This window comes from Callithrix jacchus, chromosome 5 (genome assembly GCF_049354715.1).
Source record: "Callithrix jacchus isolate 240 chromosome 5, calJac240_pri, whole genome shotgun sequence".
In the NCBI taxonomy this organism is placed as follows: Eukaryota; Metazoa; Chordata; class Mammalia; order Primates; family Cebidae; genus Callithrix; species Callithrix jacchus.
In genome coordinates, this window is record NC_133506.1 from 148,967,661 (window position 1) to 148,991,858 (window position 24,198).

Sequence of the window (24,198 nt, forward strand, 5' to 3'; positions counted from 1 at the left end):
ATTAATTTCCATTGGGCTTTTACTCAAATTACAATATTTTAAAACAACAAAAGGAAACAGATTTAGTCTTTAGGACTGTAAAGGTGACACCAAAGCCTACTTTTGATTTTCCCTGATGTCTATCAATATGGAAATAGGAAAATAAATGATGGTATATCCTTATCATGGAAATCCATGCAGCTGTTAAATGACATGAGATAAAGATCTGTATGATCTGACATGTAAAGAGCCACAGTATATTAAATGAGAGAAAGCAGCCAGGTAAAAAACCGTATTGTAGGAACAAAAGAACACATGCCTATTTGCTGTGGGCTGACCCATGTCTCCCCAGAATCTCTATACTGAAGACTCCCAAAGTGACTGTAGCTGGAGGATAGGGTCTTGCATAGTTCACTAAGGTTAAAGCAAGATCGTAAGGGTGGGATCCTCATCTGTTTAACTGCAGCCTTATAAGAAGAGAAAGAGCGGCCGGGTTCTGTGGTTCACGCCTGTAATCCTAGCACTTTGGGAGGCCAAGGCGGGTGGATCACGAGGTCAAGAGATCGAGACCATCCTGGTCAACTTTGTGAAACCCCATCTCTACTAAAAATATAAAAGATTAGCTGGGCATGGTGGAGCGTGCCTGTAATCCCAGCTACTCAGGAGGCTGAGGCAGGAGAATTGCCTGAACCCAGGAGGCGGAGGTTGCGGTGAGCCAAGATCGCGCCATTGCACTCCAGCCTGGGTAAGAAGAGCGAAACTCCGTCAAAAAAAAAAGAAGATAAAGAGCTTAGCTCCTGTGCTCTCTCCCTCTTTCTTCCTCCCCTTCAAGTGGGGACAGTAGGAAGGCCATGGTATTTTGCCTGTCTACTGTATTTTGCTGTGGCAGCCTAAGTTGAAAATATACTACTCTAACAAAGACAAACATAAAATGAGACATGTGATGCTCCCTTTAAAATGGGAAGCAGCTTTTGATAAAATAGTAACTATGGTGAGAAGATTGACCAAAAAATCAACAGAAACTAAAAACTAAATTACCTGAATGTAAAAACATCTTGCTCGTTCAATTTTTGTGTTATAAAGTCCTTTGCTGTGCTGTAAGAGGCTGGAAAATATAGAATATATTCATGGGTTGCTAAACAAGTAACTTGTTTACTAATAAGGTTGAGAAAAAGTGTAACTAAGATTACATTTAACTATCCTATATTTTCTATCTTCAGTGACAAATTTTTCTACTTTGTTTTCCTGTCATTCCATATAGAAATCAGGACCCTCTTGCTAAAACATTTTATTACAGCAACTTGGTTTCTTGCCTCTCTGGTACAGCAATCTATAAGCTTATAACTTTGAATTAAATAAAAGTGCTAGCCAGGTACGGTGGCTCATGCCTGTAATCTCTGCACTTTGGGAGGTCGAGGTGGGTGGATCACCTGAGGTCAGGAGTTTGAGACCAGTCTGGCCAACCTGGTGAAACCCTGTCTCTAATGAAAATATAAAAAATTAACCGAGAGTGGTGGTGTGCACTTATAATCCCAGCTACTTGGGAGGCTGAGGCAGGAAAATCTCTTGAATCCAGGAGGCAGAGGTTGTAGTGAGCTGAGATCGCACCAATGCACTCCTGCCTGGGCAACAAGAGCGAAACTCTCTAAAATAAATAAATAAATAGTGCTTCTGACAGTTTAAAAACTTGGGCAAGAAGAGTGAAACTGTCTCTACATACATACATAAATACATACATACACACATACATACATACATAGTACTTCTGACAGTTTAAAAACCTAAAACACAAAGCAGAACTTTGTTTACACATCAATAGTACTGATGTATATATCTGACACATATATATGTACAAACTAAAGTCTTGAAGGGTATGTACCAAATATAACTGTATGTATTCTGTCTTTAGTTTCTTCTTTGTGTGAATTTTCTAATTTTTACATTAAGTCTATGTTACTTTTAAAATAGAATAACATTTAATTCAAAGAGCATTTAATCAATTCAGGATATTTGTAATAAACTATTAATATTTTAAAAACATTAAAGCTATCAGTACTGTATTGGTATGGGCTCTCAAAGTAATAGAATTGATTTTCTTAAATAGACATTCCTTTTGAGACTATAAAATAAAAAGTTAATAAGTATATCAATTGTAAAAAATATACCGATCTGGTGGGGGAATGCTAATAATAGGGGAGGCCACGTATGCACGGCGGCGGGGGTGAAGTAAATGGGAAACTGTCACCTTTTCCATTTTGCTGTGAACCTAGAACTGCTCTAAAAAATAAAGTTGGCCAGGTGCATTGGCTCATGACTATAATCCCAGCCCTTTGGGGGACTGAAGCAGGAGGACAGCTTGAGGCCAGGAGTTCAAGACCAGCCTGGGCAACAAAGTACCCTGTTTCTACAAAAAATTTTTTAAAAAATAAGCCAGGTGAGGTACACGCCTACAGTCCTAGCTACTCTGGAGTCTGAGGCAGGAGGATTGCTTGAATCCAGGAGTTTGAGGCTGTGGGGATACAGTGAGCAATGATCATGCCATTGCACTACAGTCTGGGTGACAGAATGAGACCCTGTCTCTAAAAATATAAAATAAAAATAAATCAACAAGTCTACTTTTTATAGAAAACATTAAGCATAGACATATAGAAATACAACATTTAAAAATTAAGTTAAAAGATATTCCTGGATCCTCTGAAGACTAGTTACTGAACCTAAGACCTTTTGTTGTAGATGTCTGGCTGAAGAAATTATCTTTGAACATTCCCAATTTCTTTTTTCCTCTTACAAGCTTAAAAACCAAAACAAGGCAAAACAATACACACATACTGCACTCCATAAATTTAACTGTCTGGGTTCATGCCACAAAATTCTCAGTATTTCCTATTTTAAAACTAACACACGTCAGAGTTGCCAATAAACGGATATTATACTTTCATATTTCAAAAATCAATGGTCTAAAGAGTTCATATTTATCTAGATGTTCAGAATGTTGGCAACTTGTAGCCTCTAAATGTGTCTGAACCAAGTTTAAAAAATATTTCAATGTTTATAGGTAGCTATGAATCTTTGATTTGACACAAACCCTACTACTCCCTCCTGATCCGCCCTGGTCTGCTTCAGACACTCAGGAAACTGCCTAGTTCCAGTTAACATTTGAGTTTAACTCACAGTAGAGTTTGAAAGTGGTTTGGGGTTACAAAATGAGAACAAAAAACAGGGTAAGATTTCAAAATATCCTACTCAGAGGAAACCGAATCACCTTTCCAGGTGGAGAAGGGGGAGAAAATGACAACTGCGTCAATACGGAAGTCTAAACATTTATCAAGTTTTACAGTGAAACTGCTTCAGGAAAGAAGCTTACATCCAAAACTGAAAAAAGCAGCAATAAACCCACAACACTACATTGTTGAGTAAAGTAACGCTTGCCTGAAACATCCAGTGCCTGGATCAGTGTCTGGCAAGTAGTAGGGGCTCAGTCAGGAACTGCTAACTAATATTTCTGGTTTTTTTTTTTTCAGTTTCAAGATGCAAGTGAAAGTGCCAATTAGAAAGGTCAGAGCTGATTCAAACTTAGGTTTCAACATTCTGGCACTGTATCAAATGGGTGGTGTAGTATGTAGAACAGGAATGGATAATAATTTTTTCTGGGTAGTGCTATGATCATGCAGATAGATAAAATGTGTAAACACCCCAATCTTTCATTTGTTTTGGGCTCTGGATCTTTACTGTCAGCAACATACCACAGTTAACATTAGTGCTATCATTTAGTAAGGTATTTTGAAAAGTAAAATTAATTCTAAGCTACCATATTAACATCTGTATTTGGGCCTACTTTTCAAATAAAGATAAAGACTAGGTTAATAGATATGGAAGATTAGCAGATTGGTCTTAACTTGGGCCTATGCGTGTATCTATAAGACAAACTTGCTGCTAGACTAGAGCCATGAATCTGCCTCAGTATGTTGTCAAGTATAAGTTAGGACTGTAAGACAGATGGAGGAAGACACTGGATTCCCGTAATTTCCTTTAGAAGAACTCTTGAAAGCAATCATGCAGATAAACAACTGGAAATCCCAGCTGGTTATTAGTTAACTGTTCTTGTATTATGGTAAGAATCTTCCGGGGCTTATTCAAATAGTGTCAATTGTATCTCCTGTCAGTAAATGTATGACAATTTCTACAAGTGTGAGCTAGTTTCCTTTGAAATATTAAGTACTTATTATTTAAATATTTATTAATGAAAGCCCTTTTTACTTTTTTGAAGCTAAGTCTAAGTATAAAATACACTTAAAAACCTCTGCTTGGGTCGGGCGCGGTGGCTCACGCCTGTAATCCCAGCACTTTGGGAGGCCGAGGCGGGTGGATCACGAGGTCAAGAGATGGAGATCATCCTGGTCAACATGGTGAAACCCCGTCTCTACTAAAAACACAAAAAATTAGCTGGGCATGGTGGTGCGTGCCTGTAATCTTAGCTACTCAGGAGGTTGAGGCAGGAGAATTGCCTGAACCCAGGAGGCGGAGGTTGCGGTGAGCCGAGATCTCGCCGTTGCACTCCAGCCTGGGTAACAAGAGCGAAGCTCCGTCTCAAGAAAAAAAACAAAAAACCTCTGCTTGTAGGGTAGTAGGATCCTTGACACATCAACAATGGGTTAAAAATAAGAATTATTGCCGGCCGGGGGCTGTGGCTCATGCCTACAATGCCAGCACTTTGGGAGGCCGAGGCTGGTGGATCACGAGATCAAGAGATTGAGACCATCCTGGTCATCATGGTGAAACCCCGTCTCTTCTAAAAACATAAAAATTAGCTGGGCATGGTGGCACGCGTCTGTAGTCCCAGCTAGTCGGGAGGCTGAGGCAGGAGAATTGCTTGAACACAGGAGGCGGAGGTTGCGGTGGGCCGAGATCGCGCCATTGCATTCCAGCCTGGGTAACCAGCGAAACCCCGTCTCAAAAAAAAAAAAAAATATTTACAGCTTAAAATGTAATATACATATACTTCGTGTACATTTGTAAAAGGAAACTGGTAATAAGGACTATGACTTGGTATGAAATGGAGCTTTATGTAGTAAAATTCCTGAGAGATGACATTTAGATAATCCAAATGAATTATATATTTTTTATAATTACTTCTGAAGCAAAACAAATCAAAACGAGACTATTAGGCAGAACTACCATGATGATTTCCTGTAAGGCTGATGTATACAACAAGAACCCTTCAATGCATGTAATTTCAAGTTAGAACCACTTGAAATTTAATTTTAGTTAAATTGCCATTTCTATTTGTTAGATACCAATTTGGGGAAATTTCATATAGAAGTTAGTTTATACAATAATGTGTTTTTAATTGGTCAGGATGAAAAAAATGAAACAAAGAGGGAGGATGGAAGATGGAACTGACCAGAACTGCCTTTGGGTATAAAGATAATTATGGAGATGGACCATGTCCTTTAAAAAGACTGTTTTCTACCAAAAGACAAATAGGTTGATCAGAAAAAGAATTCCCACTTCTCCTCTGAGTATCTCTTAAGAATAAAATGAGTACTGGGATACTCTACTTCACATGCCAGTCTTCCTTCGGGAAAACCATCAACAGAAACATCCTTTGCCTTTCTAGTGCTCATTTCTCCCTTCTTTGCTAATTGGCAGCAACAAGCAGGTGGCCAGTAGGAAAGGTATTAGATGCTTTTTGCAAATTTTTTTTTTTCAGTCCCAACTTATATCAAGGGAATTATGCTTAGCGAAAAAAGTCAATTGCAATAAGGTAACATACTACATGATTCCACTTATACAATATTCTTAAAATTACAAAATTATAGAGATGGAGAATGAATTAGTGGTGGCCAGGCTGGAAGTGGGGAGACAGGAAGGGTTACTTTGCCTATAAAAGGGCAGCACAGAGAATGCTTGTGATGGAACTGTCTTGCATTTTGGCTATGGTAGTTGGGACAAAAATCTATCTGTGATAAAACTAAATATATATACACAAATATATAAATGTATATAAAACTGGACAAATATGAATAAAGTCTGAATTTTATCGTTACCAATTTCTTGTGATACTACACAGTGATTATGTAAGATGTTACCATTAGGAAAAACTGGGTGAACAGTATTTGGGATTTCACTGTATTATTTCTGAAAACTGCATGTTAATTTATAATTATCTCAAAACAAAAAGTTTTTTTTTAAAGTGCTCAACTTTCTAATTTGAATTGTGTTTATGTCATTCTCTGGTTATTTTTCTTATTTGCATTTGAAAATGAATAGTGTTTAAAAAAAATAATGTATTAAAACAGCTACTTAATCTAGAAAAAAGATATAAACCTGTCAGTTAACTTATTTTAATATGTAAATTTTAAAGTAAACATTTTCAAGAGTTATGAATTCATAAAGGGCATATTTTGAATTTTTGGTAATTGTACTGTAAAAGAAACAAAGAAGGAGTAAGAGATGTGTTCATTTTCCTATGTAAGACTGATTTGGAATAAAAATTATTCAAACAATTACAGTGCTAAAATATGGTGATTATGTATTTCATAAACTTTCTTTTATTCATTCATTTATTCAAACATTTTCTAAAACAGACACTGTTTAGTACCTGGATTGCAAAAGGTTACTGTGAAATTCCCTGAAAATGTCATAACCTTGAAGCTATGAGAGATATACAAACAGGTAACTATGGGAGGGAGAAGTAGTTAGGATATATAATTTTAAGTGCTGATAAATATTGGCTGGATGAATTTTAAAAATAATAAAAAGGAAGCAGCTATGGGTCTGAGATTCCAAAGTAGGCTATGGAACAGTGAGTTATAAAAAGTAAAAGTAACAGCTTGCCATTTATTGAGTGGGTTAGTATATTTCAGCTACTGCACCTGGTAACTCTACCTAGCCCATCTCTGAAAAAGGTATTACTATCCCATTCTAGAGTCGTGGGATAGAGGTTAGAGAGACTAGTAAGCTGATAAGCTCATACCTGAGTCCAGCTACATCTGAGCTTACAGCACCTGGTTACCTTATCACTCTGCTAAAGACCAGCTGACCCAGCAATTCCTTACCATGGTCCCTATATGGGCCTGCTTATTCTCCAACATCATCTCCACCATTCTTGCCCTCACTAGGCTCCAACCACAGGGGTCTTTTGGTCAAAACTGCTAAGTTCTTCCCTGCCCCAAGGCCTTTACACAGGTTGTTCTTTCTGCCTAGAGTGCTTTGCACCCCTCACACTCTACACTCTAATTCACACACTCTTGCTTATAGATGTTTGAGAGGGAATGGCATTCATAAATCTTTTGGAGTCTAATTATCCTGGATGAAATAATAACCCAATTTTTGAAAAAAAGAGTAGAAAAAGAATTTCTTTCTTTTTTTTTTTTTTTTACAGTGCAATAGAAGTTTATTTCTTTTTGGGGGGGGGAGGAAGGCAGGAAGAGAGGGAAGAAGGATGGTAGGGAGGAAGGAAGGGATGAAGAAGGAAGGAAGGAAGGGAGGAAGCGGGGAGGGAGGGAGGGAGGGAAGGGAGGAAGTGGGGAGGGAGGGAGGGAGGGAAGGAAGGGAAGGAAGGAAATCAAGCAATGAGAGAGACATTGCCGACCTGGATCTAGAGGTTTACAAGTTGATTTCTTTTATTTTTGAGAGAAGGAAAGAAAAAAAAAATAAGTAAAGGAGAAGAAGAAAGAGGAAGAGAAAGAGGGAGAGTAAATGGAAATATTGCTTTATTTTGAAAAAAATTGGGTATTAATAATGGCCAATCAATGTTTCATTTAAACTTATGGGTAGGTGTGATGTGGTATTGACAAGAATGTATATTTTGTGTATTTGAAGTGGAGAGCTCTATAAATATTTATTAAGTTTACTTGTTCTGGATCTGAGTTCGAGTCCTTGATATCCTTATTAATTTTCTGTCTCATTGAATCTAAGTCTTGTATCTGGGTGTTAGGATCGTTAGCTCTTGTTGTTGCATTGATCCTTTTACCACTATATCTTTGTTGCTTTAAAATCTATTTTATCCGATACGAGAATTGCAACTCCTGCTTTTTATTTATTTATTATTTATTTTTGCTCTCCATTTGGTTGGTAAATTTTTCTCCATCCCTTTGTTTTGAGTCTTTGTGTATCCTTGCATGTGAAACAGGTCTGGATGTAACATGCCATTGGGTTTTGACTGTGTCTTTTGATTGGGGGATTTAGTCAATTTATATTTAGGGTTACTGCCATTTGATGTTGACCGGCTGTTTTATCCATTTGTTGGTGTAAATTCTTCTTTATGTTGATGCTCTTTATTTTTTGGTGTATTTTTAGAAAGGCTAATACTGGTTGTTTCTTTCTGTGTGTAATGCTTCTTTCAGAAGCTCTTGTAAAGCAGGCCTGGTGGTAATAAAATCTCTGAGTTCCTGCTTGTTCATAAAAGATTTTATTTTTCCTTCAGTTGTGAAGCTTAGTTTGGCTGGATATGAAATTCTGGGCTGAAGGTTCTGTTCTTTGAGGATGTTGAATATTGGCCCCCACTCTCTTCTGGCTTGTAGAGTTTCTGCTGAGAGATCTGCTGTAAGTCTGATAGGCTTGCCTTTGTGGGTAACCTGACCTCTCTCTCTGGCTGCCCTTAGTATTTTCTCCTTCGTTTCAACCCTGGTGAATCTAATGATTATGTGCCTTGGGGTTGCTCTTCTTGAGGAATATCTTTTTGGTGTTCTCTGTATTACCTGGGGTTGAATGTTGACCTGCTTTGCTAGTTTAGGAAAATTTTCCTGAATAATATCCTGAAGGGTATTTTCCAGCTTGGATTCATTCTCTCCGTCGCATTCAGGTACACCTATCAAACGTAAATTTGGTCTTTTCACATAGTCCCACATTTCTTGGAGACTTTGCTCATTCCTTTTTATCCTTTTTTCTCTAATCTTTTCTTCGTGCTTTATTTCATTAAGTTGGACTTTGACCTCTGATATCCCTTCTTCTGCCTGAACAATTCGAGTGTTTAAACCTGTGCATACTTCTCGGAGTTCCTGTATTGTATTCTTCAGTTCCATTAATTCACTCATACTCCTCTCTAAGTTGTCTATTCTCAATAGGATTTCATCAAACCTTTTTTCAAAGTTCCTAGTTTCTTTACGTTGGGCTACAACATGTTCTTTTAACTCACCGAAGTTTGTTATTATCCATTCCTTGAAGAGTGATTCTGTCATTGGGATGCGCTCGTTCTCCATCAAGCCTTGTTCCATTGTTGATGTGGAACTGTAATCATCTTTAGAGGGAGAGGCACTCTGACTTTGAGTATTCTCAGCTTTTTTACGCTGGTTTCCTCCCGTCATTGTAAATTTATCCTCCTGTCGTCTTTGAAATTACCAACTTTCAGATTAGGTCTCTTGAGTGGACGTCCAGGTTGTTAGTTCCCAGGGCCAGAGCAGCGGCGTTAAAACTGATGGTGCTTTTCTGCCCAGGATTCTCCTGTCTGGCTTCCTTCTTGTGTCTGTAGTAGGCGACTCTGCCTTCCCGGGCCTCCAAACCTCGGTCAGAAGGGGAACTGGTCCCAGTCAGAAGGGGAACCGGTCCCGTTTACTCTGCTCCGAGCGCTGCCGCGCCAAGGTGCCGTCACAGCTGCTGCGCCGGGCTCTGGTGTCCTGCTGGGGACCCGTGCGGGTCCTCCGAACCTGTTTACTCTGCTCCGAGAGCTGCCACGCCCAGATGCCGGTGGAACCGCTGCGCCGGCCACGAGAGTCGCGCTGGCCACCTGTGTGTTTCCTCCACTGGGGGATCTTCTGCTCCGTGAGCGACCAGAATTTGTCTGAAAGTGTGGCGTCCTCTAGTTCTCCGCGCTTTCCCTGAGAGCTGCAATCCCAGGATGTTAGCGATCGGCCATCTTGGATCGTTCTCCGAAAAAGAATTTCAAAATAGAATTGGAGACGTCAAGAAAACATTTTGCTCTCTCACTGAAATGGGACAGCAATCATATATGTGAAGAAGTAATTTCAGCCATCCGTGAAAACAGATTTTAACCTATAAGAAAATGCATCTGGGCAAGGCATGGGGTCGACTGCTGAGGAGAAACCAGGAGCGACCCCAGGCGGCAGCAGTTTTTGGGTCTATCAGCACTGCACTGCAGGAATGGCAGATTTTGGGATTTTTGCTGGCTAGTTTGTGGAAGTGATCTGGGGTAAGTCATCCCCAGTGGAAACTGAAAGATCTGGTGGATAAGCTTCAAGTGTTAACTGGCAATGAAGCCTGCGTGTCTGTGGAAAACATCAACCAGCTATTACAGTCTGCCCACAAGGAATCCAGCTTTGACATTATTCTGTCGGGTTTAGTCCCAGGAAGCACCACTCTGCACAGTGCTGAGCTTTTGGCTGAAATCGCCCAGATCCTTCGGCCTGGTGGATGTCTTTTTCTGAAGGGGCCAGTAGAGACAGCTGTAGATAACAATACCTAAGTGAAGACAGCATCTAAGCTATGTTCAGCCCTGACTCTTTGTGGTCTTGTGGAAGTGAAAGAGGTGCAGCAGGAACCCTTAAGCCCCGAGGAAGTACAGTCTGTTTGAGAACGCCTGGGTCATGAAAGTGACAGCCTACTGTTTGTTCAGATTACAGGCAAAAAACCATACTTTGAAGTGGGTTCTCCTAGTCAGCTTCAGCTTTCCATCACCAAGAAGTCATCTCCTTCAGTGAAGCCTGCTGTGGACCCTGCTGCCAAGCTGGGGACACTCTCAGCCAATGATATGGAGGACGACAGCATGGATCTCACTGACTCAGATGAGCTGCTGGGTCCAGAAGATTTGAAGAGGCCAGATACGGCTTCCCTGCGGGCTGCTGCTTGTGGGGAAGGGAAAAAGAGGAAGGCCTGCAAGAACTGCCCCTGTGGCCTTGCTGAAGAACTGGAAAAAGAGAAGTCAAGGGAATAGATGAGCTCCCAACCCAAGTTGGCTTGTGGAAACTGCTACCTGGGTGATGCCTTCCGCTGTGCCAGCTGCCCCTATCTTGGGGTGCCAGCCTTCAAACCTGGGGAAAAGGTGCTTCTAAGCGATAGCAATCTTCACGATGCCTAGGAGGGACCCAACATGGGACACACCTACTCCTCCAGCCAACTCCTGTCTTTCACATCCCACCACCGTGGCTCCTCCTGCCTCCTCCGGATTTGTTCACTCTGTTTGAGATCCGATTACAGAGTGGGTGCTTAGCAGAGTGAAGCTGGCTTGTGGGCACAGTGGTGTGTAGTGCTGCTGTGTATCAAAACACCAAGGTATTATGGGGCCTGGTTACCCAGAATGGAATGGGTTTCTTCACCTCATGTTAATAGAAGGGAGTGTGTCCTGAAGAAGTCCTTCTTCTGTTAAAATGCTGACCAGAGCACTCTTGAGCCCAGACATCCTTGAGCATTAACACTCTGTGGCAGAGCTCCAGGTCCCTGCCCCAAGTCTCATCTCAGCAGTGCCACCACCTGCTTGTCTTTCAGAGGTGTTAGTTTATTCCATTCTTTGTGACACAAGTCAAGTGTCTCACAACCTCCTCAGGGCCCCAGAGGAGTCACTCACTGGTTGCTGTGATGATACTCAGTGTCCCTTTGCCTGATTCCACCCAAACCCCATTTTACTATAGCACTGCATCTTTGTCTTACTGTCATTTCTGTTAACCTTCAGGTATTAAACTTGCTGCATATCTTGAGATATCTTGAGATAACGCATGTCTTGTAAAGAGAGGGGATGTGCATTTGTGTGTGATGTTGCATAGTCATCCATGCTCACTTTGGACCATTGGAAGAACTTAGTGTCACACACAAATGGGGCTAGTCCTGCGCTTAGAATAGGGCCTGTCTGCCCACTTTAGAAGAGCCCGGGTTGGTGAGCATTTAGAGGGAAGCAGGGCAGAACTCTTAACCAACAATAAGTCTTTCTGAGCAGAGACCCCTTTGTACTTGTTACCCACCTGTACGGACTTGGGATCAATCTTGCCAAGTATTTGGAGAAATTATGTGGATTTAAGAAACCTGGATTTTCATATTTTACTAGTCAAGTGTTCAACTGGTTAAAAAAAAAAAAAAAGAAAATGTATCTGAATTCCTAACTATGAATTTACTTGTATTCAGTAGACTAAGGCAAGATGTTGTCAACTAAGGTACATTTATTTAGATTTGCTAAATGGATGGGAGAAGCTATGGGATCTTTTTCTATATTCTGTTTAGCATTTAGTATGACGTAGATTCTAATATTTATTAAATATTAAAATTAAATCCTTAAAGGTAGAACACTCAGTGTGTACTTGTGGAAACATTTACCTACCCCATGAGGCAGATAAGAGAGGTCAGAGAGTCCTCTAGCTTAAGTTTCCAAATCAAACTTTTACAACATCTCATTTACTTACAATGTGAACTTCCAGAACATTTTAACTCATTTTAAAATGTAGGTGGAAAACTACATTTCAAAGCAACATTTAATAATTTTTGAATTATAGAAACCATTCAACTACTTATTAGTTAAAATATTTTCGGGAGAACACTGAATGAGAACAAAAAGCTGTTGGGCTATAAATGACAGTAATAGTGAATTAGCCTACTTGCTTTCTATGTAAACTGTTTTTTTGTTGTTTTTTTTCCTCATCAGTGAAGAAACAAAGAAAACTTCGGGTTCTTATAAACACATTTTGGAATAAAAGTGTAAAACTCACAATTAATAAAGCATTTAGTACCTAGCACATAAGTCCCTAATAGATATTATCACAAATTATCTATCAAAATCATCATATCCATCATCAGTTTAGTAAACGCTACCTATATAATGTTCTTTCCTTTAGTACTCTAAAATGTACATTTACTTTCAGTTTGGGAAACTTCGATAAAATTAAAATTCCATGAGAAGACCAATAGTATATTTTCTTGAGAATTCTTGCAAATTATTCTTGAAATTTCTTTTCTTTTTTGCAAGTTCAAAATCCTGTAAGCTTACAGAACACATTGATTTTGAAATTAAATTATGGTATCACTTTAAAACTTGACTATAGGATATCCCTTTAACTCTTGCATCTAGGATACAAGGTAACTGCTTTAACCTGATTTCAATGTGCAAAGGTAGCCCTTTAGTTTTCTATACATACTATCAACTAAGTAATATATTTGAATGAATTCAAGAGTATTCTCTCTAGGGCACTGGATTGGTTTCTAGAGAAACCTTTGTTTTGGGGAAGATAACTTTAGGTCACATGGCTCAATAAATTAAGTCAGTACAACTGTCTCTGTCACCCATACACTGAAGATATTAAACTAAGATAGGAGAAAGGGAAATGGTAAAGGCACAACACTAGAGAGGACAGCAGGGAGGGGAAGAGTAGATGTTTTTCCCTATATTCATGATACGGCTTCATATACTTCAGGGAAATGACAATTCCATTTCCTCTGTCCACCTTCCATTAGTGGCGGCATGATGGTGGAAGTTTTTTGGCTAACACAGCACAAAATTATAGGGAAGAGAACTAGTAATCATCAAAGACCAACTAAGCACCAGTTTTCCTTTGAATAGTTCTAGAAGTGCACAGCACATTTCCAGCACCTACTATATAGTACTTTTTCTTCTCTCTTTTTTTTTTGAGATGGAGTTTCGCTCTTGTTACCCAGGCTGGAGTGCAATGGCGCAATCTCGGCTCACCGCAATTCTCCCGCCTCAGCCTCCTGAGTAGCTGGGATTACAGGCACGTGCCACCATGCCCAGCTAATTTTTTTGTATTCTTTTAGTAGAGACGGGGTTTCACCATGTTGACCAGAATGGTCTCGATCTCTTGACGTCGTGATCCACCCGCCTTGGCCTCCCAAAGTGCTGGGATTACAGGCTTGAGCTACCGCGCCCGGCCGTTTTCTTCTCTCTTAACCATCTAGTTACGCCAATAAATCCAGGTATGGTACAGGATAAATCTTTTATGTCTACACTTATTTGTCTTGGCTTTGCCATTATTTGAGCCTTCCACAATATCCTCCCCGCTTTGAGATGTCTGCTCCTTTGTTGTGTCAATTCCCAGATTCCCTCCCTCCACTCTATGCTATTATCAAATTCTCAGTACTACTTTAAATTCTATGCCTCTCACAATATTCCTCAATCATTCAACACAGAACAATTTTTGAACCAGGAGTCTCAGAATTTGTCCAGTTAACAGATAAGGAAAAGATGAGGGCAGAGAGGCCCCCAGAGGGTAGCTAGAACCTGGATTTCTTCCCTCTTAGGTCAGGGCTTGTTCCAGCATAGTTTGTTTGATGCCACCCCAAAACACCCTCTCAAAACTCCTCCTATTTCTTTCTAAATATTCAATTTCTATGTTAGTCAAATAGCCTCTCCAGAAAAGCTTATTTTCTCTTAGGATTTACACAACTTTTGAGACAAAATATTCCTTCATTAATCTGCTACATACTAACAGAAAACTAATCCTGCATTTCTCTGATCCATGGAATTTCTAAGGAATATAAGTAGATGCTAAGAGAAAAACAATTCTTAATTACTGTGAAATAAGTTTGGAAATGGGTTAAAAAATTCAAGCAACGCAGCTGCCAGGGGATGGACGTGGGGCTTAATGAGGAATTATTTGTGTGTGTGTGTGTGCGTGTGTGTGTGTGTGTGTGTGTGTACTGTTGTTTTTTTCCCCCTGAGATAGTCTCGCTTTTCTTGCCCAGGCTGGAGTGCAATGACGAGATTTCGGCTCACTGCAACCTCCACCTCCCGGGTTGAAGCAATTCTTCTGCCTCAGCCTCCCAAGTGGCTAGGATTACAGCTATACACCACCAAGCCCAGTTAATTTTGTATTTTTAGTAGAGGTGGGATTTCACCATGCTGGTCAGGCTGGTCTTGAACTTTTCAACTCAGGTGATCCACCCACCTTGGCCTCCCAAAGTGCTGGGATTATAGGCTTAAGCCATCATGCCTGGTGGGAATTATTGTTTAATGGGCATAGAGTTTCAGTTTTGCAAGATAAAATGTTCTAGAGATTGATGATGGTGATGGTAGCAAAACATCATAAATGTACAATACCACTGAATTGTATTTTAAAATGCACTGAAACCATTTTAAAATGGTAAGATGGTACACTTTATATGTATTTTATCACAATTTAAAAAAAAAGAAAATTTCAATTCAAGTAAGTTTTTTCACTGCAAAATTCAGAATCTTTCATATGCCAAAATCTCTAAAAGGGAAGGAGAGCTATATCTTTATTAGTATGTTCAAGACTGTTCTACTTTCAGCTGATTCTTCAAAAGACTAAACACATGAATGCATGTTAAAAAGGTACTAGGCTAGGCTGGGTGTGGTGGCTCAAGCCTGTAATCCCAGCACTTTGGGAGGCCGAGGCGGGCGGATCACGAGGTCAACAGATCGAGACCATCCTGGTCAACATGGTGAAACCCCGTCTCTACTAAAAATACAAAAAAATTAGCTGGGCATGGTGGCGCGTGCCTGTAATCCCAGCTACTCAGGAGACTGAGGCAGGAGAATTGCCTGAACCCAGGAGGCATAGGTTGCGGTGAGCCGAGATCGCGCCATTGCACTCCAGCCTGGGTAACAAGAGCAAAACTCCATCTCAAAAAATAAAAAAATAAAAATAAAAATAAAGGTACTAGGCTAGATGCACTAGAAAACAGTAGGTACTTTGATCAAATAGATGATCAAACACAGTTGCTAACTTTATAGTACTTTGGGTTTGCTATAAGGCATTCAACCACCTCAGCAGACAGTGTGGGGCCAACACAATTCAAGTTGATTTGCCGATTTTAAATTTGTTGGGCACAATGTATCAATACAGAAACAAAATTTCACTTGTAATGGAAAGTCAGCTAGAAGTCCTATGACAGAGCATTGTTATCTTTTTAAAAGGTTAAATAGCTGTAATTAAGATAATCTACTTATTGTTCAGGAATGTAAAAATGATTCCCCCCTTTGATAGCATAACTATGAATTAAATATTTGTATCATTGTTGCATGAAAGAGCAGAATATACCCAGAGATGGTCTTTATTATTAGAATAAAATTCACTTAAGATGGACACTGTTAAAACACAGATTTTAGAAAGGTGCATCTTTCCCCATACTTTTAAGAAAACATGGGGAAATGGTTTAAAGCTTGATGCCATGGCTAGAAAATAGGATAATTTTAATGTATGACTTTACCCTATGAAAAGGGAAACTAATGGTTCTCAGCGGTATTGTTCCAGATGACTGTTAAAGTTTCTCACTAATATATGAAAATCATTAAGTAAAAAAGAACGTTATTTAGGAATATAATAATCTACATAGGACACACAAACATTTAATAATGACCAATTCATTCCTATCAGTCACGTTATACTTGAATTAATAGAGGTAAAATTACATAAATCCAGTGCCTTCATATCTTAATCATTAACTCTTTATCTTTCATTCCTTTTAAACCTGTGTCTGTTGAAGCCATGTTACTGAACTGTGCTCTTAACAATCACTTATGACTATCTAATGAAAACACCAAAAACCTTCTCATTTCTCATAGTGTCTCTGCAACATTCCACACAATTCAACTCCTTACTTCTTAAACATCTTTCCTCATTAGGTTCCTATAGTTCCCAAAATGTGTTTTCTGGAACACCAACCCCTAAGAGGTATTTTGCTAGAGAAAGGGGTTCTGACGTCAGATAAATCTACAAAACACTACTTCATATGTTTCCTTCTTGGAGATGTGTCACGTAACATATTAACATATTAAAAGGGCACAGAATTCTTGCAGTCAATGAGTATTTAACCACAGAACCAATTTTATTTCCCATATTACCTGTTATCACCTCACAGAACTAGCATTTGGAAAAACATCCTTCAGGAAGCCTTCTTGCTTATTTAATCCTTTGATCCTCTCTTTTAGTTGGGTTTTCTTCCTTTTATACTTCAAATATGGGCTTTTCTGAGGTTCACTCATCAATCAGTCTCTATCCTGGCCCCTGCTCCACCACTGAGAAATCTCATTCACTCCCATGGCTTCAACTGCCACCCATTTGGAACATTCCCAAACTAATTATTCATGAAGTGCCATTTCATTTCTCCAACTGCCAGCTGTCCCTTTCTGATTGGGTAAATAGCCTCCTGTCCCCTCAAAATTGGTATGTTTAAAACTGAACTTATTTCTTAACAACAGATATATTTCCTGACTTATTTCTTCTGAATTCTCCTGGTATCCTAGTCCTTTAGGCTTGAAAGCTCAGTCATCATTTACTCCTGCCCTTTTTTCTCACTTGCCCTTGCCCAATTACTAATTCTTTCAAATTCTGTCTGCCAGTTTATCAGCTCAATCCATCCTGCACTCTCAAAGACATTCTCAAAAGTTTAAAATTCTGTAGGCAGCTAACATTTACTGATCACTTATAAGTGCTGCACATTACTTTCTATGAGGCACACAGTTGAACATCATAGGACCCTATAAGACAGGTATTGTTATCTCCATTTTATAGATGGTAAACTGGGACACTGAGGTTAAGTAATTCTTAGGATCACAAATTTAAAATCCAAACTCTTCAGTCCAACTACTACTAATTCCCTATCCAAATTTCTATTTCAGCCAAAGCAATATATTCATTATAAACCCTATCCTGGCAAGAATCACCAGAATGACTTTCTGATTGTTCTTGTTCAGTTCTGAGGTCACCTTTGAAGCCTAAGTGACCACTCAAACCTACACTATAAATTCTTTCCTCAGTTTCCATCCACTCACTGGCATATCTGATCACTGTCACCATCGGGTCCATGCTTGCCTAGGACAATTCTGATTCATGTTTGTTGTCTCACTATTACCATGAACAGTACCCCCTTTCACTCTCAAACGTACCTCAATTTAGACAATAAATTATAACGTATATAATCACATATATCACATCAGTTACTGTAGCAAGATACCATTTATGTCCATATCTTACCAACTCTCCAATTAAATCATGGTCCTTGAAGGCAGAACATCAATCTTAAAACTTAAACTGGTCTTACTTCTCTTACACCAGGCACATTTATTATGTGTCTGTGGCTACAGAACAATTGTGGAGATGAGGTTCCTTTGGTTGTGTTTTGTTTCTCAACTAAATCCTGCTTTTAAATAAAAAAAGTAAAAATAATTCATTTTAAGTTAATTCATATAGTTAATCTCAGTAACAGTGCTTGAAAAAAGTAGGTATTTAATACTTTGAAAGGATGAATGAATAATGTATGAGAGTATGTATGCCAAGCTATAGCCAACATTACTAAAATATGTCAAAGATATACCTATAACTGGACACTATATGCATCACCAGGAAGAAGGTCTACCAACAGTCACCAAGAAAAATGTTTTCTAATACTTTTTACTGTTATACATAGTTAAGTAATAACAGATTCACTATTTTCCACAACTATTTTGGAATACAAGCTCTGAAACACACCACAGTAATAATAAAAACCAGTTTCCCTGAAGAGGGAAAAAAGAAAAAAAAAGTTTTAAAAAAATCATCCTATTATTTATAGTATGTTGTCAGTCAACTCATTATTCAAAAGTTATAGCAAGCTCTCCTGTTTAAAAAGAATACACTCTGTCTGTCTATGAAGAAAATGATTGTTTCACACTGCCTCTGCTTTGCAGTCCTATTCAGCTCGCACAGACAATTTGCATCAACCTGTGACTAGTGATACTGTCACTTAGTGGTGCCCCAGAGAGCCATGATCTCACGTGCTCTTAATATCGAGGTTCTTATTTACAAATTGATGTCTTGGAATACTCATGAATTCTTACTTGAATACAATGGTGTTTTATTAATAGTTACTAATTAAATTTTAAAATCCTAATACATAATTTATCAATTTACTTAGAATTGGTATGACAAATTATTCAGCAGAACAGCTTTGCATAACAAGTAGGGAAAAAGACTAGCAAAAGTGACAAGTGCATTGCTGTCACTATATAAAATATAGTGCAAAATTCTGCATCTATGCATACTTTCTGAGCTAAGAATGCTAATTCACATTAAGTGCTATTTATTAAAGGGGAAGGCATCATAGTATTTATGCTTTAAAAAAAAACAGAATGCTCATAAACTCTTGTTAGTGAATATAAATCTAGCAGCATCAAAACGCTTCATACTACAATACAGAAAGCAACACAAATGGCAGCAGATGGCTCCAAAGAGGGGAAATAAGAGACCTACAGAATAGTAAAGCACTAATTAAAATTGAAATAAAAAATTTTAAAAAGAAACAGCTAAGGAAAAGAACAGATAAACTCCTGGGGAAAAGTCAACGACTAACAGACAGTAGAAATAATATTCATAAATAGGAAAGATTGGTATGTGCAGATTAGACAATTATCCACAGCCATGGGCATGAAAACAGCAGAATGCATCATTATTAGAGAAACAATTCAAAAACTAATGGATCCCTGGTACTGAGCTAGAAAAGATCACATTACATTTTTTGCAAATTTAGAATCAGGTTCAGAGTTTTTAAAGAATTGCCTAAGGTTATAAGGAAATGAGAAGACAGAATTCTAAATAAATTGGTATAGCTATGGCAACCCTCTGACTTGAACTATTTCTCAGCAATGATCTATCTATCTATCTATCTATCTATCTATCTATCTATCATCTATCTATCATCTATCTAAGTTTTCTTCTTTTTTTATTATTTTAATACACCAAATGTCTTCCTCTTTATAGATTACTAAAATGTTCTATTTTTAATCAATGATACAGCCTATACTCACATCTATTACTTACAATTATCTACTTCTACAATCCTCAAGAATATGTGAAGGGTTCCAGAAGTTGCTACCACAGATCAATGATATCGCAGAGGAACACCACAAAACAGATACAAAGTCTGGAAAAGATTTAAATTAGTCTCTGGACCTCTCATTACAAGAATGACAGTGTTAGTGTCGCTTTCATTTCCTTTCATTTCTTCTATTAGATGTTTCTTCCCCCCCTCCTTTTTTTTGTTTTTGTTTTTGTTTTTGAAACAGTCTTGCACTGTTGCCCAGGTTAGAGTGCAGAGGCACAATCTCGGCTCACTGCAGCCTCCACATCCCAGGTTCAAGAGATTTTCCTGCCTCAGCATCCCAAGTAGCTGGGATCACGGATGTGTGACACCACATCTAGTTAATTTTTTACATTCTTAGTAGTGATAAGGCTTCACCCTGTTGGCCATGCTGGTCTTGAATTCCTGACCTAAAGAGAACCACCCCCTGCAGCCTCCCAAAGTGCTGGGATTATAAGTGTGAGCCACTGCACTTGGCTTATTAGATTTTCTTTGATTTTCAGAATAGTAAAGATGTTAATGTTTGAACCCTTACCAATACTAAAGATATTGTCCTTAAGTTTTACAAAGTATGAATATGCCATAAAAGCTGCTCTCTTAGGAAATATGGTAAAATTATTTTTTTCTCAGTTTTCTTCAATAGCAATTCAACATTATTAAAAGGGAATCTTTACTAGCACTACACACACACACACACATACACACACACACTCACAAACACACCATTACCTATATGCATGCTGACTTTTTCTGGTCTGCTTTAGTTATGTTTGTTAGGTGAAAACTAAGTACCCAGGTATAGGTTAATTGAATTAAGAGAATAATAATGATCCTAGAAGTTAGAAGATATAAAGAACATGGCTGGTAGCAGATATGATTTTAAATCACATTTTAATCACAACTATTTTTATATAGCTACACAGTCAATAGGTTTTATTAATTTTTCTTCTGCCCACGTTTATCCTTTCTTTTTTCTTCCATTCACCTGTCAGCATATTCATTTAGACTCTTATCACTAATGGGTGCTCCTGGGCACTGGGTGCCCTTTAGCCGATGTATCTTGCTCTAGTTAATCTTGTACATTAACTTATCCATGCAGAATGCATTTTTCAGGCACCTACCATACAAATGCTTAAATATTCAAGACCTGCAAAAGCAACAGAAATTAGCAAGTACACTTCAATATGTGCTTCTGAGATCATGAAATTAGCTATATATTTGATTATATTTTCTTGCAGCAAGTACATGAAAAAATTAAATGCATGCATCAATACTATAAAATAACAAAGGCAGAATTCTACTCAAAGTGATTTACAATTATTATGAATTGTAGCCAAAACACTCTTATCTTGACACTCTTAAATAAGATAGCAAACATTGTTTTCAAATTCAAGTACTATTCGCTCATGAATGCGGTTAGTGATTTTGATCACATATATTCATACATAAACTTTCAGGTGCGTAAGAACTAACGCCTTCAAGGAATAACTCTACTACCAGTGGCTTTAATCTAGCAAATACTGAATAATCTGGAGCCTGACCAATGCTGATTTATAAACTTTTATGTCCCAAAGACTTAACTTGTAAATCCATTGTTTGCAATCTGGATTACATTTTCCAAAGGGGAATAAATGGGCTGTATATGGCAGCAAGTATCCTTGGAAACTCCTCAGAATTTAATCTAATAATAAGAATAACATATACCTAATATGCAGTGCAAAGTAGTAACATTATTAATAACTGCTAATACATATAGCTCGATCCTCTGGTAAGGATCTAGTAATATTATTAATAATGTTAGTAACATTATTAGTTGCTAACATCAGTTATATTATTAATTAGCAACAGTAACATTATTTTTTAGCATTAATATTGTAACATTAATAAGTAATAACACTATTAATAATTGCTAATCCATATAACTCTTGCCAGATCCTCTTTTAGGTGTTTATATATTGACTTATTTAATTCTCACAGCAAACCTAAGGAGAGGTGGCAGCTCATGTCTGTAATCCCAGCTACCAGGGAGACTGAGGCAGGAGGATCACTTGAGGCCAGGAGTTCAAGACCAGCCTGGGCAACATAGCAAGGCTTCACTTCAAAAAAAAAAAAAGCGCCATGTGTGGTGGCATGTACCAGCAGTTCCAGTTACTCATGAGGCTGAGGTAAGAGGATCACTGGAGCTTAGAAGTTTGAGGCTACAATGAGCTATGACTATGCCACTGCATTGTATCCTGGGTGGCGGAACAGGACCTTGGTCTTTTTTTTAAAAAAAAAAGGAATTTTAAGTTTTTCTTCATAGTAACATTTTAAAATACTTAGTTCTATTGTTCAGTTCTTATAATTAGAAAGCCTGAAAAGAGAATAGAAGATAAAACTTGAAAGATCTACTGTAAAGGAAAAGTAATGTTAGAGCTGGCCTAATATAAATAATTAGATGATAAAAGTTAAGCCATTTGCTAGAAGGTTGAAGATGTGAGCTGCTTTTGGAGCCCTTGGAGGTGGCTTTTGTGCCAGGAGTAGTTTTTGTGTACAAAAAATAGTATCTAAACATTTTATTTTTTAATTAATATTTGATTTATCAAACTACAAGTTCAAAAAATTAGTCCCAAGTTTTAAAGTTAGCTTTAAGTGTTTACTTAACTTACAAATCTGTCAAAATGATCACTTACCACTGGCTTAATTTAGATTTTAAACTGCAAATTATAAATTGAACAGATTCAATTTCTACTAAGTGCTGGTGGGTCTTCCCAATTATCTATAATTCTTATAAATCTAATAAACTGATAAAAATGGTCAACCTTTAATTCTCATAAATGTTATAGTACTATAAATAAACTTATAAGCCTTTCTCCTAAAAATCAGAAGCAAAATCATTACTCAATTACACATTTTAAATTGGAAGTGACACTGCCCAATAAGCACATGAAAAGATGCTCAGCATCATTTAGTCATTAGGAAAATGAAAATCAAAACCACAGTGAGATACTATCTCCAACCCACTAAGATGGCTATAATCAAAAACACTGACAATCTTTTAGGTGATAAATGATTTAATCTCAGATCTCTCCCATGACTTGGTCTCATTTCCTATCACAACAGTTATGGTCATTCTTCTAAAAGGTATTATTTGGAGATTCTTTCAGTCTTTCACTAGGTACTTTTTAAACTCAGCTGCTGTTCCTCAAGGGGTTCATATTCTAGATTTAGAAAAATAACAGGAAGATTTTAGAAAAAAATTTTAGGTCAGGAAGCATGGATCATATAAAGAGACTGTTGTCTAATGTCTCTTTAACCACTGACATTTCAAATAATTCTGTAAACTGCCATGGAATAAGCAGTTAATGTATTTAGAAATTAACTATTTACAAATTAATCAGTAGAAATGCTTTATTGAAAATATTATCAAACAGGCTCTAAAGAAAAACATTATCAATGTATTCTTCTTACTCATATTTTAGTACCAGCTTTCTGTTGGCTGGTTGGTCTTTGTCTCCTCATTGAAACTGTACATTTCTTCAGGTCAGAAAAGTTAAAAGAGAAACAAAATTACATGCTAGGGGGTACTTTGCTTCCTTGTGAAAGACATGTGGTGTTCACGGTAAAGAAACAGGCGTGGTGAGTAAAATGTGATTTACAGAGTACAGGCAGAATCTTAGAAGTACAGGAACTTAATGTCTCTCTAGAATATTTTACTCAAAATGTGGTTCTCTGGTGAATCCCTCGAATCCTCTTTAAGGTCTGCAAATAACATTTATCTACACTGGCCAAGATAGTGCTGGAGACAGAACCCTTCAAATTCTATACTGACATTCCCCAGTACATTTTTACCAATACATTTTTAAATCTATAATTCGACATTACATACATTATCTACATGCATTTGGGAGGCACATTACATAACTGTTCATTTACCTTTTATGACTACTGCAAAAATCAAATCAAATAAATATGATCGTGTATGTTCTAAGTCTTAAAACTGTTGTTAGTCCTATGTTGATATATAAGGGGTAATTAGATTCAATTGAAGAAAATGGCTGTCCCTGATTTGTCCTTTTCCTAACCTTGCTCAATTATTAATACTTCCTTCCTTATATTAATACATGAAATTTGCCACACATTTAGGTCTGTAAATCCATGAGTATTACTTAAGTATCCTATCAACTAGACTGTAAACTCCTCAAGGGCATGTATCATGATGCCCTCTATTCCTCTGTCTTTGCTTCCTTCTACTTTTTCTTTTCTACCATTAGCCAGTTTTTCACAATTTTTTTTATGGCATATTAAACATCTTTAATGAAGGCATGGTACAAGTACTGTTTATGCTCCCTAAAGTACGTCAATAAAATCATCAGGGGGCCATTAGAAAGAAAAAGAAAAATACCATAATTACCATGATCACAGACAAGATCACATAAGCTTACTAACAATCCTTATTCCAAAGACTCAGGGTCCTCCAAATATGTC

At 37.8% G+C, this 24,198-nt stretch overlaps 1 protein-coding gene and 1 pseudogene across 5 annotated transcripts in view; one reads left to right on the forward strand and one right to left on the reverse strand.

Moving 5' to 3' along the window:
- The window catches only part of UBL3 (ubiquitin like 3), an 85,098-nt gene that overhangs the window by 15,300 nt on the left and 45,600 nt on the right, over window positions 1-24,198 (reverse strand). Inside the window, exons 2-3 of one of the 5 annotated variants that reach the window (XM_078375235.1) lie at window positions 19,692-22,931; window positions 8,258-18,033 (exon numbers count right to left, since the gene is read on the reverse strand). The exons of 1 other annotated variant lie outside the window; for it this stretch is intronic. In XM_078375235.1, the coding sequence (XP_078231361.1) occupies window positions 8,286-9,287 (1,002 nt within the window). In that variant the 5' untranslated portion in view covers window positions 9,288-18,033; window positions 19,692-22,931 and the 3' untranslated portion in view covers window positions 8,258-8,285. Of the gene's footprint in view, window positions 1-1,017; window positions 1,085-8,257; window positions 22,932-24,198 lie in introns of those variants that run through there. 3 more of the 5 variants (XM_078375234.1, XM_008998073.5, XM_078375233.1) reach the window with 3 other exon arrangements.
- Window positions 10,081-11,225, forward strand: LOC100407920 (anamorsin pseudogene; annotated as a pseudogene).